Source organism: Myotis daubentonii, chromosome 6, assembly GCF_963259705.1.
Source record: "Myotis daubentonii chromosome 6, mMyoDau2.1, whole genome shotgun sequence".
Classification (NCBI taxonomy): Eukaryota; Metazoa; Chordata; class Mammalia; order Chiroptera; family Vespertilionidae; genus Myotis; species Myotis daubentonii.
In genome coordinates, this window is record NC_081845.1 from 18,209,904 (window position 1) to 18,226,579 (window position 16,676).

Consider the following 16,676-nt stretch of genomic DNA (forward strand, 5'->3'; position numbering starts at 1 on the left):
GAGGGCTTTTTCTGGACAGAGAATTCTCTGAGCGGGTCCTGCAGGGAAAGATAATGGTCTTAGCAAGTGGAATGTGATTTAAGAGAAAGGGTATGTCAGTTATGAATTGGTCCAAAGGTCAGTTCCCAGGGGGTGGGGGAGTATCAATTCAATTATTTGATCAGACCTAACAGGTTCTATCTTCAACAAAAAAGTCTTTAAGCAAGTCATTTAACTGTTATATCTATTTCTTAATCACAAAATGACGAACTGGACTAGGTGGACTCTGACAGTTGCTGTCTGGATTCAAATCGTAGCCGTGCCTGTAAAATGGGAATAACAATAGTTCCTCCATCATAGTTTATTATGAGCTAACTAGAGGCCCGGTGCATGAAATTCATGCACTTGGGGGCGGGGGGTCCCTCAGCCCAGCCTGCGCTCTCTTGCAGTCCAGGAGCCCTCTGGGGATGTCCAACTGACGGCTTAGGCCCACTCCCCATTAGTTGGACATCCTTAGCGCTGCCACGGGTGGGAGAGGCTCCTGCCACCACCGCTGCGCTCACCAGCCATGAGCTTGGCTTCTGGCTGAGCCGGTGCTCCCCCTGTGGGATCGCACTGACCACAAGGGAGCAGCTCCTGCATCAAGCGTCTGCTCCCTGGTGGTCAGTGCACATCATAGCGACTGGTTGTTCCACCGTATGGTCGATTTGCGTATTAGCCTTTTATTATATAGGATATGCGTAAAGGGCTTAGAACAAAGTCTTGCACATTGTTAGTTAATAGTAGTATTATCTTTTCAAGCTGGGATCAATTTTTTTGGCGATTATGTGTACCTGGGATATGTAGGGTAGAGGGCATAAAACTGGATGGTTAAGGAGAGCATAAAGATAGGGGATTAAAGTTAAAGCTGGAGAACATACAATTCAATATTGCTACATTTAAAGAAGTTATAAAAATATTGCTTTTACTTACATGAGTAAGCAAAATGGTACTACTCTTCAGGAATTGGTTACATACTGGTATATAAGAACCTTGAGTACATTAATTTCAGAGGAATAGAAAAAAATGTACACATGTGTGTATATATAAGGACACTGAAAATTTCTAACCCTGAATAAACAGTTAATGAGATCTCACATGCAACAGCATTGCAAGTAAGAAGATACTGGCATGGAATGCTTGTCTTTTAAAGGACAAAAAGCATGCTCTCCCACCCTCTTCATTTTACTCCGTATTAAGACAGTACCATCAGTTCCATAAAAGATAAAGGGATATGCTAAAATGAAATGAGGCTATTGTCAAAATGTTGTTTAAAACCACAAGCGTGCAACAAAATAAACCACTTGCTTAGTTTTAGAGTCTTATGCTAATTAATCTCTTCTTCCAGCTTCCTCTGCCCTAGTCTAAGAAAAATGGGTCCAAAAAGAAAGATCCATTTCCCCCGATTAAATTGCTCAACCTTTCCAAAAATGAATAAATTGGAACGGACCTAGAGGACCCGCCCCCCCTTTTTTTTTGAACCGGGAACAAGCAGTATTGTGGCAAGGGCTCTTCCCCCCCATCCCAGGGCTTCTTCTGGGTCTGGAAGCAGGGCTTCTAGGCAGCACCACCTGCTGGTCCTGTGCGTGTCTTACTGCCCCGGCCCCAAAGCTCCCTCCACGGGACCTGTACTCCTCCCGAGCCTTCTGCACCCAATTGCAGCGAAAGCAAAATAAAAGGCAGCGAGAAGGCCCCAGGACGTGAAATCGCAGCCCCGCCAAGGCAGGAGAAGGCTGACAGCCAGCCGCGCGCTTTCAGGGACCCGGGACCTAGGGCGGGAGGGGAGCGCGGCGCTGCTTCCGGCGCGCAAGCCCCGCCCCCCGCGACGCGACGGGCGGTCACATGACTGCCGCGCGCGCTCCCGGCCGCTGCGGGCTCCGCTCGGGCCGAAGAGAAAAGACTGCGAGGTGGCCGCGGCCGTGGCCGGAGAGGTGGGAGTCGGGGCCAAGTCCTGGGGGGCGCGGGGCGGGAGGGTAGCCAGCCACCGCGGGGTCCTCGCCTGGGCGAGGGGGGCCGGGCTGCGGCGTCCCCTCCGGCCGCGACACGCTCGGGGCCGGCCCTGCGCTGCGGGCCTGGGAGGGCCGGCGGCGGGGTCAGGGGCCGGTGCGTAGCGGGGGACGCCCTTGGGCCGCGGCGGCCGCCCTGTCCACCGCGAGGCGGGGTCGCTGGGCCCATCAGCCCCGGGGCCGCCCCCGCCGCGGCTGCTGTCGCAGGCGAGCAGACTGTGACGGGCGCTGCGTGGCCAGCCTCCGCCGCGGCCCCTGTCCCGGCGACGGCCCGCAGCCGGCCGCGGTCGGGGTGCGAGAGGCGGAGCCGCGGCCATTACTGCGCAGCCTCTTCCGCCGGGGTCCTCGTCGCTGCCTTCGGCGGCCGCCGGGTCCCTCTCCCCTCCCCTCGGCGGGGTTGGCAGGCCCCCACCACCCGGCGCCCTTCGGACCGCGGGACTTCGGGGCGGCGGTGGCTTGGGGGGTAGCCCGCTCCCGGTTTCCCGTGCGGAGGCCTCTCCCCGGGGCTGGGGTCAGGTCCACCCGGGGTGGACGGTCCCTGCATTCTGTCCTTTGCTGGGGTGTCTCTGGCCGCTGCTTTCTCTCGCTTCCCTGCCGGGGGTCCCCCTCCCCGTTCGGTGTCTGGGTCTTGCCTACCGCGGAGAGGGGTCCCCCCGCCTGATCCCATGTAAACCCAGCGCTGCATCTGCCAAGCGGTTTTGATGATGATCGCAGCATCGGGACGAGGAGCACGTCTCTCAGCACCGGTGGAGCCTCCAAAAACCCTCAGTGCATCGTAAAAGCGGAGGCTGTGGCTTTGTTCTCCCGGGTGCCGGGTGCCGGGTGCGGAGCGCCCCCCACCCCCCAGCCCGCCCGGAAGAGTGCGGGGGCCCCCCATTGTTGTGGCTGTTTATCTTCCAGAGGTGCCTGCGGACGGGCTGCAACATTGCTTTGAGTTTGCACACACATTCTGGCCACTGGATCCGCCTCCCTCCCCCCTCGGTATCCGTTTCCGTATATGTTTTTATTTCTTTTCCCTAGCTGGCATTTTAGTGAGCATTATTGAGCAAGTTTTCAGAAGCCCGCACGTTTTGTTTACGTAATGTTTTTGTAATACTGGCCCTGGAATTGAGGGGAGAAGAAAGCCAAGAAGTGTTAGAAAACTGTGTGTCTCTCTGTGTGATGGACATTTCAGTTGCCCTCCCCCCACCCCACCCCCAATCCCGATGTGTTTACTTTTTTAAACAGGATGCGAAAGTATAAACTGGCATTGAAAAGTAGAATATCATTACAGAATTTGGAAGACTTAAGACTCTTTTTAAAAGTGAGTCTATATTTAGATTTTTTTTAGAGACGTGGTATGTAGGACACATGAAGAAAACGACCCGCACAAATAGGGTTCATGGTGCTGGTTTGGTGTTTTTCTGACCAGCAAATGTTGTTTGTGATGAGTACCTGGGTGTTCTAAAAACACATGGAAATAGGTCAAGTAAATCTCATTCTAAAGGGAGAGAGTGAACGTCACTCTAGAAACAGGTTTTGGATGTGTTTGTTTTAGCCTTGTATATCTGAAATTGGAGCATTTTGTTAAGCCCAATCTTTGATTTAGAATTTGTTTCAAAGGGGCCACTAAGTTGTGGCCAAAATGAAAACAATGGTAAACCATTGCAGGTTTTGTTACTTACTGATTGTTAAAATCTTGGTAGTGTTATAACCATCAGGAAAATTATATTTCTAAAGAGCTGGTCATTAGAGGAGAGGAAGGAATAAAGAAATGGAGACATGTTTCAACTGGTAAAATATTTTGTCAGTGTCCACCAACTTGAATTGTCAGAAGAATGGCGCAGGTATTTTTTAATGACTCAAAAATGATTTCCTAACTCGTTAGAAAAAAAATGATAGTATTAAATCTTTTCTTTTCATGATATTGACCTGTTTAGATAGTATTATGTATTAGCCATTTACTAGCATGAAGCACCTGACATGCTGTCAGTTGGATATTTCAGTGCTTTCTTTCCTCCCGTGCAGTAACAGTAGGTCCTGAACCTTTTCCATTCTCTTGTCTGGCTTCTGATTGTGCCTAAGGAACCTGAATTTGCGAAACAACAGGCTGAATTAAGAGCAATCTCTGTGGGTATGAAAACCATCTTGTTAACATTCTGCTGCAACCACGTGTGCTTATTTATGGACTATTTAGTGTTCCTGGCTTATTACCTTTTCGGTTAATTAAAACAAAACCTGCTGTTAAGTGAACGTTAATTAAAGTATTTAGAATTACAGAAGTATAGAGTAGGGTGAAATAACCAAGACATGGGGGTTATGACATGACCAAGGTCGCACAGATCATTAGTGGCAGAGACTTTCTTATTTACAAAATAATTGTAGGCTATGAAGTTCCTGTTTGATATGATTAAAAGACAATATTTGTTCACATTTACATTTCATGTTTTGTCAAAATGCAGAGCCAACCGCATTTTGGGGTGAAAATGTAAAGGTTTAATGCTTGAGTATGAAGATTGTGAAGGCTATAGGTAGCCATCCAGTGATGTTTTTTAAAGGAAGTGCTATACAATAAGGGAAATAATTCTTTAAAATAAAGTATTGGACCCCCATGTAGTGGAAAAGAGTTTTCAAGTTTCTCGGTATGACCTGTGCTTTCTGTAAGTTGAGTTTTAACGGGGGGTGAGAGAGAAAGCTAAAAATGGAAACATTAGGGCATTTGGTGACATCTCAGTTTGGGACTCTTAAGAAATCCAAAGATGTATGTGGTAAATTACGGCCCATCTCTAGTCTTCCTTTTACTGGTCCTTTTTTTTTTTTTTAGTTTGTATAACAAAAATTGGAAGGTTTGAAGTATTTTTCTTTTCTGTCTTTGATTTTATATAAAATATTTTCCTGTTTTATATATTTTGAATAAACAAAGTAAAAACTATTTTATTAAACATTAGAAAATGTTTAATTAGAAAATACAGGAATTCTTCAAATCTCTATAATTTGATATTTTAACTGTTACTAGTATATGCTTATCTTTTTCTTTGGCTCTTTAAAAAGATTCATTTGAATCTACTATCTGAAAATAAACTTGTTTTTTTTTTTTGTTTTCACCTTATGACTGACTTGAAAAGTGGAATTATAATACTAGATATTTTCAGAAAAAATAACAGTATATGCAAATATCAGGAGTGTGAATTTGTTGAGTGGCCATAAGATATAAATAATACAATATTACTTCTTTTTTCAGTTATACTTATTAGTTGAGTCGGTGAATTATGTCAAGTCACTGATGGTTTCTAAACTCCTTCATATATATTTTCAATATAATTTCTCACTTTTCTTTTCCCCTCCAGAATTGTTAAGGGAGGGAAATATCTTAATTTAGTTTTAAGTCTTTTCTCTTTTTATGCTTTTTATGTTATCTTTCTAGAGAAGGAATATTAATGTATTAACTAATTGATATTTGCATGTTAAGATTTTGTGTAAAGTTTACTATAGTGATTCACAAATTGTATTGAGTTTGGTGTATAATTTACAAATCACCCATTGCAGCAGGGCTTACTAGTATGTATGTTTGAATTACTTATGCTTGCCAAATTATTTCTGGCCTGTAGTTAGAATTACACTACACTATTTTTGGATTTTGGGTTGAAAGTAAAAGCCTCTCTGCCCATTTAAGAAAAAAATCTTTGATTTCAAATGTAGATGATTTCTGAGAGCTATTTCACATGTCCTCCTAAATGTTAACATTCCATGCCCTATTTTGTACCCATTTGCAGAGGTTAGAGTTAATGGGACAGTTTGGCAGAATTGTGACCACCTAAATCTCTCAATTTTTTATCTCAATAGAATATGCAAATTTTCTTTTTATCTGTGCCAGCAAGGATGAGCGGAAAGTAACATGGAGTTCATTTTCTGTATTTAGAGAGTCTTGTAGTAAATAGCCAGTTTTGTGTTAAAAAATAATAGTTAACATACAAAACATTCTAAACCTGAACTGTCCAGTATGGTAGCCACTAGCCACATGGAGCTATTGCGCACTTGATATGTGGCTAGTTTGAATGGAGCTATGCTATGTTAGTTTAAAAAACACACTGGATTTGAAAGAGTATATACACACACATATAAGAATGTAAAATTCCACATTAATAGTTTCTTTATACTGAATATATGTGGAAATGATAATGTTTTGAATATTTTAGGCTAAATAAAAGATACTTTTAAATTAATTTTACTGTTTTTTTAATTCTTACTATGACTAAGAGAAAATTTGAATTTTTAGGCCTTTTCTCTGAGATACAGTACATTGAAGAAAAAAAAATTTTTTTTAAGATACTTGAGTTTGAATCCCATCACCCAGTATTGACTACCAAATCCTTGTGAAATTGGGTTTCATCATTTCTAATTGGGTATAGTCATATCTCCCAGAGTTGTTTTGAGCATCCAATGATGTGGGTCTAATAGTGCTTCCAAACTTTAATATGCATATGAATCACCTGGATCCATACTTTTCATTTGTAAGGTACCCAGGTGATACTGATACTGGTTGGGGATCACAGTTTACATAGCTAATATCTGGATTTCTATATGGGTTTTTGTTCATTTTCTTACCCCAGTTGTTACTGTCCATTTAGAATCTGTGAAAATTATCCATAGGATATAAAAATTGGAAAAGTTACTGTAGCTTGCAAGATTTATTAAAATTGGTTTTATTCATGGATTTTTATCTGCATTCTGGAGAATTCATTGTCAGTGAACAATAGTTAGGTAAATCTTGTGCTTATCAAAAGATAAAAAGATGGCTTGAACGTTATATTTGTAAATATAGTAATTCCTGCTGGTTGACTTTAAGCTCTTTAAAGAAAGGATTAGAACTTAGATATCATTATATATTTTTGTGGCTGAGTGCCTTGTTCACAGTTAGACTCAAATGTTGTGATATGTAAGTAAATAAGTTTAGCTTTTTGATATTTTATTTCTCTTAACAATTATATTAGGAATTAGCTTTTCATTCATCCAAGAAATATCAGTTTAAGTCAACAAAATTGATCAGCATTATACTAGCCACTTAGAGATATAAAAACAGTCCCTAACCTCAAGGGGTTCATGGTTTAATAGAAGAAGGCTGTACAAAATATAGGTGAATGAACAATTTTTTGGAGATAGAGGAAGTGACAGTGGCATTAATAAGTTGTAAAACAGGTAGCCTATGCCAGACAGGAGGAAATGCAGAATTACAAAAGAAAGTTTGGAGAGCTGAGTAATGTGGTATAACTAGAGTATTAGTCTGTTAGAGTAGCTGTGGGAAATGGATAATACTAGAGTTCTGTATAGGTTTCAGCTCATTAAAGCCTATGAATGTTGTCCTATTGTATAGGTTGGAGAGTCAGTATAGAGCTTCACATATGGGAGGTCCATTTTGGCTTTTAAATATATCATTCAGAGGCTTAGTGAATAAATTTGAGGGGTGATACTGAAGCTAGATAATCAGGCTGTACAGTAATCTAGATGAGAAATGATATATATCTAGACTAGGGAATTAGCAATGGCAAGAGAGTAGAGAGAGATTACAAAGGAGTTAGGTGTAAAAGTTGACCAAATTTGGTGTGGTTGGTTGGAGTGTGGGTGAGAAAAAGAATTTTTCGTGTTCTCCATTAGCACTCATTGGTTAAGGCATGGATGCTGAGATGTCACATTGTTAAGATTTACACAGGGGTAGGAGTTTGTGGCATATGTGTAGATGGGAGACAGGAGGGAACCAAGGGTACTGTTAAGTTAAAATGCTTGGGCTCCAGATTCGACAGGAAAGAACATGAGAATGGGAATTGGATAAAGGAAAGGTGATGGTTAAGAGACTTGAAGTCCCCGTGAAAGTAATGAGCAGGTGTGGGAATGAGTAAGTGAGCCGGAAGGACCAGAGTTTGTGGTCTGAGAATGAGGTTAAGATTTAGAGAGGCAGCAGTTTTAGGTGGCATCTGATTCCAAATGTGGCCATCATACTTTGTTTCTGGAGGAACGGGGTGAAGTCCTTTGAATTCAGGATTTTAGGAACTAAAAACTGAGGACACTGTTTCTCATATTGTGTTTGAAGCATTACTTGCATCAGTTGCACTTGAAGTGAGATTCCTGGGTTTCATCCTTGTCTATTGGCCTAGAATCTCGAGGGTTAGGGCCGGAGAATGCATATTTTTAACAAGCAGCCTCAGTCGGGCAAGTTTAAAAATCTCTGAGTTAGGTGTTGGATGATTCATTCTCAGGGATATTTAAATAGATTCACAGTGATGTGTCAGGAGTTAAACTTGAAGAGAATAACCAATAGTGAGTAATGCTGTTTGAATAGTAGAATGTTTCCTCCTGTCTTGTGTGTGAAAATGGGCAATTCTCTTTTGAGTAGGCTGCAGGAGGGACGTGAATGGAGTCTTCTGTGTGCCCTTGAAGTGTAGTCAACTTGAAGCTGTAGATGGTAAAGAAAAAGGATGGGGTGGAGGGAGAATCAGGACTGTGGTCATATCATGTAAAGACTAAGTTCTAAAGTCAAAGTAAAACAAAAATGTTATTTAGAAACCCTTTTTAGTCAGTTACTTTAGAAAATTCTCTAGTTTTGAAACATTGTTTTGTTAAATTGGCGGGATAAGCTGACTTGTATTTTAAGGACATATATCATGTTTAAAACATTTGTCTTCTAAACACTAAAATACCAGATTTTGAAGTGAGATAGTGCTATGTCATGATGCTTGGAGAAGTGGAAGGAGGAAATATTAAATGTGAAGAAAGGGTCTGATGACTGAGGTGATGTTTGGTTAGTGCTTCTGGATTCTCTGGACAAGAGGCACCTTGAGAAGGTTGGCTTAATGGTTGTAAACCTGGACATGCATATAAATAGCAGGAGGTCTTACTGTGATGAGCTTGTTTTTGCACACACTACTTCCTTGAAGAAGGTAATGGCTGTAGAATACATTTTCATCATCTTAAACAGAAATTCTACCCTTCTTTCTGGCCCCTGGTATTCGCTAATCTACTTTCTGTCTCTGAATTTGCCTATTTTTAATATTTCATATAAGTAGGATCATACATTTGTCCTTTTGTGTCTGGCCTATTTCATTTAGCATGATGTTTTCACGGCTCATCAATATTGTAGCATTGGTCAGAACCTTATTTCTTTCTATGGTTGAATAATACTCCATTGTATTGATATGCCATATTATCCATTCTTCTGTTATTGGGCACTTGTGTTGTGCCCACCATTTTGGTTTTGGGTGTTTTTTTTGTTGTTTTTTTTTTTTTTTTTTTTTTTTTTACTTTTGTAAATAGTTCTGCAGTGAACATTGATGTACAAGTATCTGATCCCTGCTTTTAGTTCCTATGGATATATACCGAGGAGTGGAATTGCATGGCAATCTTATGTTTAACTTTTTTGAGGAACCACCAAACTTTTCCACAGTGGCTGTATTATTTTTCATTCCCATCAACAGTGTACGAGGGTTCCAATTTCTCCATCCTCATCAATGCTTGTTACATGTTTGTTTGTTTGTTTGTTTGTTTAAATTGTAGCCATCCAAGTAGATGTGGAATGGCATATAATTATGATTTTCATTTATATTTCTAATGACTAATAATGTTAAGCACCTTTTCCTGTACTTATTGGCCATTTATAAATCTTTGAAAAGAGTCTTTCTTTTGCCCATTTTTAAATTATTTGGGGGCGGGGGGAGTCTTTTTGTTGTTAAGTTGTAGAAGTTCTTTTTATATTCTGGAGATTAAGCCCTTTCAGAGAGGTGATTGATAAAAATTGTCTCCCATTCTATAAATTGTCATTTACTTGTTTGACAATGTCTTTTGATGCCCCAAACTTTTCATTCTGATGAAGTCCAATTTATCTATTTTTAATTTTGTTACTCATGCTTTTGGTGTCGCATCTAGGAATCCATTGCCAAATCCAAGATTATGGAGATTTACCCCGATGTTTTCTACTAAGAGTTGTGTGGTTTTACCTCTTACATTAGGGTTATTGATCCATTTTGAGTTAATTTTGTAGATGGTGTGAAGTGGGGGTCTGATTTAATTTTTTTTGCATGTGGAAATTCAGTTGTTGAAGAGACTATTTTTTTTCCCCCATTGAATGGACTTGGCACCCTTTTTGAAAATCAATTGGCCATAGATATATGGGTTTATTTCTGGACTCTTTTATTGCATCATTTGTCTATTGTTAGGCCAGTACCCACATTGTCTTGATTACTGTAGCTTTGTGGTAAGTTTTGAACCAGAAATGTGAATTCTCCAGCTTTGTTCTTCTTTTTCAAGATTATTTTGGTAATTAGGGCCCATCATAATTCCATTTGAATTTAAGGATTGCCTTTTCCATTTCTGCAAAAAAGGTTGTTGGAATTTTTATAAGAATTATGTTGAATCTGTACGTACATCATTTTGTGTAGTGTTGTCATCCAATTCATCTGTAGTGTGGTCTTCCAATTCATGAATACAGGTTGTCTGTCCATTTATTTAGCTTTTTAATTTCGCCCAGCAGTGTTTTATAGTTTTCTTTGTATAAGTCGTTCATCTCCTTGGTGAAGTGGATTCCTCAGTATTTCATTCTTTTAGATACTACTGTAAATAGAATTGCTTTCTTGAATTCCTTTTTGGATTGTTGACTGCTAGATATAGAAACAAAACTGGCTTTTTTGTGCTCTGAACTTGCAACCTGCTGCTGTACTTGTTTACTAGTTCTAGTAGCTTTCTTGTGGATTCTTCGAGATTTTCAATATAGAGAACAGAAATAGTTTTACTATCTCTGCAAATAAGGGAAATTAACTTCTTAGCAATTTGTATGCCTTTTAATGTCTTTTCAATTCTAGTAAAATGTTGAATAGCAGTGGTGAAAGCAGGCATCATTGTCTTGAAATTTTTCCACCTGTAAGATAAAATTTGCCACTGACGTATGTTAAATGAAAGGATCATGCAAAATTTAATAAATTTGGTGATCTTACTCTTCTAGCCAGTTTGGCTCAGTGGATAGAACGTCGGCCTGCGGACTGAAAGGTCCCAGGTTCGATTCTAGCCAAGGGCACATGCCTGGATTGCAGGCTCGATCCCCAGTGGGGGATGTGCAGGAGGTAGCCGATTGATGATTCTCTCTCATCATTGATGTTTCTATCTCTCTCTCTCCCTCTTCCTTCCTCTCTGAAATCAATAAAGAAATGTATTTTTTAAAAAAATTTTGGTGATCTTAATTAGCCTGTAGAGAACTTGATGTTTAAAATTTTTCTTTTGCAGCACAGGATGAACCAGCCTTGAAGAGAAAATACTACAAACTGGTTAATGGATGTGAAAATGATGTTTTATTTTTGTGACCAGCATCTGTGAGATCTATAATAGAAATGTAAGTATGGCATCATCGTTTTTCCAGAGCTACTAAGTGTACTGGTATAAAATGCAATGAATCAAATATCTATCATTTCCAGTTAATATAATATGAGCGTTTTGTATTGGTTTTTTTAGATGTTTTATTGAGTTAGCAATCTTATTTTCATTAAATTATTGCTAATGTAGATTTCCCAAAATCTCATAGAGGAAAGTCTTCCTAAAAAAGTGAAACTGAAGACAGAATTTGCTCTTAGAAGGCTAAAAAACTATAAAGAGCTACAGTTTCTTCTAGGTTCTTCTTTCTTTTTACATAGCAACTTGTTTACTTAAATAACCAAGTTAGGTAGACAGTATCAGCTTTTATAAATAAGAGGGACTTACTGGGTTATAAAAACACTAGTTACTAAAAACTTGTTTCACTGAACTGAATTTTTAATTATTGTGCATTATTGCATTTTAATTCAGAGAGAATTCAATGGAATCCCGAGTTTTAGTTATTTTCTATCATTTAGTCTTTTCCAATATGATGCCTTGATTATGTATACTCATTAAAAGTGTGACCATATCATTCTTAGTGTTGAGAATTTCATAAAAAGTGAAACCAATTCTAGCTGGTTTGGCTCAGTGGATAGAGTGTCAGCCTGTGGACTGAAGGGTTTTGGGTTCAATTCCGGTCAAAGACATGTGCCCAGGTTGTGGGCTTGATCCCCAGTTGGGGGTGTGCAGGAGGCAGCCGATCAATGACTCTATCATTGATGTTTCTCTCTCTCTCTCCCTCTCCGTTCCTCTCTAAAATCTCTCTCTGTATATCAACACTAATAAAAGAGAAAAATGGTAATTGGCGTACGAGCTACCCTTTTCATTGGCTAATCAGGGCTATATGCAAATTAACTGCCAACAACATGGCGGTTAATTTGCATATGTAGGCACAATGCAGGGAGGCGAAAGGGAAAGCAGGAAGAAGACCCCTGCCACTGACAGTGATTGGAAACCCAGGGGGGAGCTAAGAGCTGGGGGGCAGGGCAAAGGCGGCCCTGGGGCCGCCTTTGCCCTGCCCCCCAGCCATGATCGGAGAATCAGGTGCCTTTTCCGCCCCGGCCAGTGATAGCAGGAAGTAGGGGTGGAGCCAGCGATGGGAGCTGGGCACGGTCGAAGCTGGCCACGGTCGAAGCTGGCAGTCCCAGGAGCTAGGGGTCCCTTGCCTGGGCCTAAAGCGAAGCCCACGATCGCGGGGCCGCTGCAGCTGCGGGTCCCCGCTGCCCGGGCCGGATGCCTAGGCCAGAGGCGTCAGGCCTGGGCAAGGGGCCGATCCTGCGATTGGAGGGTGATGGGGTCAACGCCTGAGGGCTCTCAGTATGTGAGAGGGGGCAGGCTGGGCTGAGGGGGACACACACACACACACACACACACACACACACACACACACAGTGCACGAATTTCGTGCACCGGGTCCCTAGTGTATATATATATTGAAACCAGTAAGCATTTTTCTTTACAATTAGGGCAAATATATATTTTATTTTATTCTATTCATATGCTATCTGTCTATATATTTTTAATCCTGTAGCTCAGGTAGTCTAGGTCAGTGGTTGGTAAACCGCGGATCGCGAGCCACATGCGGCTCTTTGGCCCCTTGAGTGTGGCTCTTCCACAAAATACCACGTGCGGGCACGCACGCACATACAGTGCGATTGAAACTTCGTGGCCCATGCGCAGAAGTCGGTTTTCGGAAAGGAGATAGATGAAACAAGTATACAAGACGAGTGTGGATGGGAGAGTTGGAAGGGGTCGACCTCAGCGAATGTACCTCAATCAGATTGAGGACATTTTTAGCAAAGGCCAGCTTAGGAGTACCCTAATTAAGTTAATAACAATGTACCTACCTATATAGTTTAAGTTTAAAAAATTTGGCTCTCAAAAGCAATTTCAATCGTTGTGCTGTTGATATTTGGCCCTGTTGACTAATGAGTTTGCCGACCACTGGTCTAAGTGCCAGCTGTCAAGGAATGTAGACTGTGTCAAGGTTACAAAGTCATCTGACCTACTTGTCATCTGAATTACTTTCAGCCATTTTTTGTTTCTCTACTTCATATTGGCCAGTGTATCTAGAAGGCTGATCCAGGGGAACTTACATGTGAGATGAGGTAGGGGCCAGACCATACAGGGCATATAGATCCTGGTCTTCATTGTAAAATCAACAAGGGATGTGGTTGAACAAATTGAAAGGCATATACAATAATTAAACAGTTTACTTGGTGGCTAGGGAAGTGTAGAGATGGGTAGTAGATGATTCAGGAAATATTTAGGAGATAAAATTGATAAGACATATTGTGGATGGGAGAAGGATAAGAGAAGGGCAGTTTCAGGTCTGGATTTCTAGCTTGAAAAAGCAGATAGTTAGCGGTGTCACGGGGGTGGGGGGCTTTTAAGGCGTAAATAAGGAGGAAGCAGATCTTGAATAGTTTTTGTGCCTTCAAGGCATCCACGAAGAGATCTAAAATAGGCGATTAGGGCTAGGGCTGAAAAGAGATCTGGGCTGGCGATGTCAATTGTGGATCATTTGTATATAGGTAACAGTTGAAGTCCTGCGAATAGATGAGGTCATCTTGAAAGAGTACAGCAAGAAGAGCACATAGCTTAGAAAAAGGTCACAGAGAGGGAATGCAGTTTAGCCAGTGTTTTCAGATTTACCTCAGGGATAAGGAACTTCTGGGATTTCAGCTTTAGTCTTAATTTCATATGGTATACTTGTCAAGTACCAAAAGTATATTGTCAAACGGTACTATTTGCAAAATTGACACTTAGTAACTAAAAGGTTACAAAACCGTCGCTTTCTGTGATCATCATCTGAATTATTTCAGGCATTTTGTTTCTCTGCTTTCCAGACTGATTGTCAAAGTCAGTGTAGAGTGGACTGTGCATTTTAAAATCTTTGCACGTAGTTCTATCTTACAAGGTCTGACTGAATAGAAATGGTATATTTATTAAAAACCATTCTATACCTTACTTGTATTTTTTTTACTTTTGACTTAACATTTGTATGCCTTATTCCCCTGCCCTGCACGCTCAAGTAAAAATCAATGACATACAAACCAAAAAGGTTTTTCTATACAAGTTACAGTTTTCTCCTGTATTTTCACTTTTGTATCCCTATTCATTGTCTAGTATGTGGTTTGCATATAATAGGTGTTTAATAAGTTTTTTCTGATTTGTTGATTTAAAAGTTAAAACCAGATTTTAATACATGTATTCCCTTTCGTTTTCTTAGGATGGCTGGCTGTGGTGAAATTGATCACTCAGTAAACATGCTTCCTACGAACAGGAAAGCGAATGAATCCTGTGCTAATACTGCACCTTCTCTAACTGTCCCTGAATGTGCCATTTGTCTGCAAACATGTGTTCACCCAGTCAGTCTGCCTTGTAAGCATGTTTTCTGCTATCTATGTGTAAAGGGAGCTTCATGGCTTGGAAAACGATGTGCCCTCTGTCGACAAGAAATTCCCGAGGATTTCCTTGACAAGCCAACCTTGTTGTCACCAGAAGAACTCAAGGCAGCAAGTAGAGGAAATGGTGAATACGCATGGTATTATGAAGGAAGGAACGGGTGGTGGCAGTATGATGAACGCACGAGTAGGGAGCTGGAAGATGCTTTTTCCAAAGGTAAAAAGAGCACTGAAATGTTAATTGCCGGGTTTCTGTATGTTGCTGATCTTGAAAATATGGTTCAATATAGGCGAAATGAACATGGACGTCGCAGGAAGATGAAGCGGGACATAATAGATATACCAAAGAAGGGAGTAGCCGGACTTAGGCTGGACTGTGATGCTAATACCGTAAACCTAGCAAGAGAGAGCTCTGCTGATGGAGCGGACAGTGTATCGGCACAGAGTGGAGCTTCGGTTCAGCCTCTAGTGTCTTCGTCTGTGAGGCCCCTGACGTCAGTAGATGGTCAGTTAACAAGCCCTGTGACACCATCCCCTGATGCAAGCACTTCTCTGGAAGACTCTTTTGCTCAATTACAACTCGGTGGAGACAGCCTGGCTGAAAGGAGTCATAGGGGGGAAGGAGAAGAAGATCGTGAATTACCATCCTCAGGCAGGGTACCGGCACCAGACACCTCCATTGAAGAAACTGAATCAGATGCCAGTAGTGATAGCGAGGATGTGTCAGCGCTTGTTGCACAACATTCCTTGACCCAACAGAGACTTTTGGTTCCTAATGCAAACCAGACAGTATCTGATCGATCAGATCGATCAATAACTGATGGATCACTAGCAGGGGGTGGAACAGTAAGTGCCAGTGTCAGATCTAGAAGGCCTGATGGACAGTGCACAGTAACTGAAGTTTAAATAAAAGTCTTCAGCTCCATGCTCAAGGTTAAAATGGTTATCTGTAAATTTCTGCCCACATAACATTATACTCATCCCTAGTAGTACATTTTTGGGAGTTGGGGTGGGAAGGGGTATAGGAAGGATAGACCTATAATTAAAATGTCCAGTCTAACATGTCTCTGTTGAGAAATTTATTTAAGGAACTTGGGTGTTAATAGTTGAAAGCTGTTTAGTAATAACCCAGTTTTCTTGAAGTCTGCTTATTTTATAGTTTTAAAAAATTCCGTTCTTTTGGCCGGCGTGTATGTATTATCTGTGCATTAATGGTCCCATCTGACTTTTGCATTTTGTCTTACTTTCCTGCATGGATTGACATAAAGCCATTACTAAAATTTGGCACCTATGAGATGTATCAGTTTTAACAGGAAGCTTAATTAATGTGAGAATACATGTGAATTTGGGGTTTTAAAATAGACAAAAACTATTTAATAGTAAAGTTACTGAAATGGAAATGTAAAGAAAACACCTAATTTATGTTTCATAATCTTGTCTGTAACATATTCACGGCGTTCCCATAGACTTTGCTGTCTAGTCCTTGTAGTTTGAAGTTTCTCTTGATCGTTTTCTTTTTGGTTACAAAATTTATAATTTAATAAATACTAGAATTTATCAAAAATCATTTGTCTCTTGCTTGAGTCTGGAAAGAGGATGTTAACATTTTGACATTTGTAACCAAAGGTCTAGCAAAACGTGGTTTCAGTTACTGGTATTCAGCTTAAATGAGTCACCTGCTCAGAAAAGTCTGATTTTTTTTCATAGACAGTATTTAAACAGACTCTGCAGGGAATGTGCATGGAATAAATACATATGGAAATAGACCTAAAGCCTGTGAGACAAATTTCTTCAATAACTGGTAGTAGAGACCGTACGTATTTTAGATTTTTCTTGCCAGTCTTCATTAGTGGTCTGATACTCATCTGAATTAAAT

General features: G+C 40.8%; 1 protein-coding gene across 5 annotated transcripts; it reads left to right on the forward strand.

Moving 5' to 3' along the window:
- Positions 1-1,822: 1,822 nt before the first annotated feature.
- RNF146 (ring finger protein 146) lies at positions 1,823-16,364 on the forward strand. 5 transcript variants are annotated; one of them, XM_059700274.1, is made up of 4 exons: positions 1,932-1,949; positions 4,032-4,137; positions 11,268-11,373; positions 14,626-16,364. In XM_059700274.1, coding segments are annotated over exons 3-4 (1,083 nt in total). In that variant the 5' UTR covers positions 1,932-1,949; positions 4,032-4,137; positions 11,268-11,371; the 3' UTR covers positions 15,707-16,364. The 5 variants fall into 5 exon arrangements, with proteins under 5 accessions (XP_059556254.1, XP_059556259.1, XP_059556257.1 ...); XM_059700272.1 differs by lacking the exon at positions 1,932-1,949 and adding an exon at positions 3,246-3,327; XM_059700271.1 differs by lacking the exon at positions 4,032-4,137 and having other exon boundaries at positions 1,823-1,949.
- Positions 16,365-16,676: the final 312 nt, after the last annotated feature.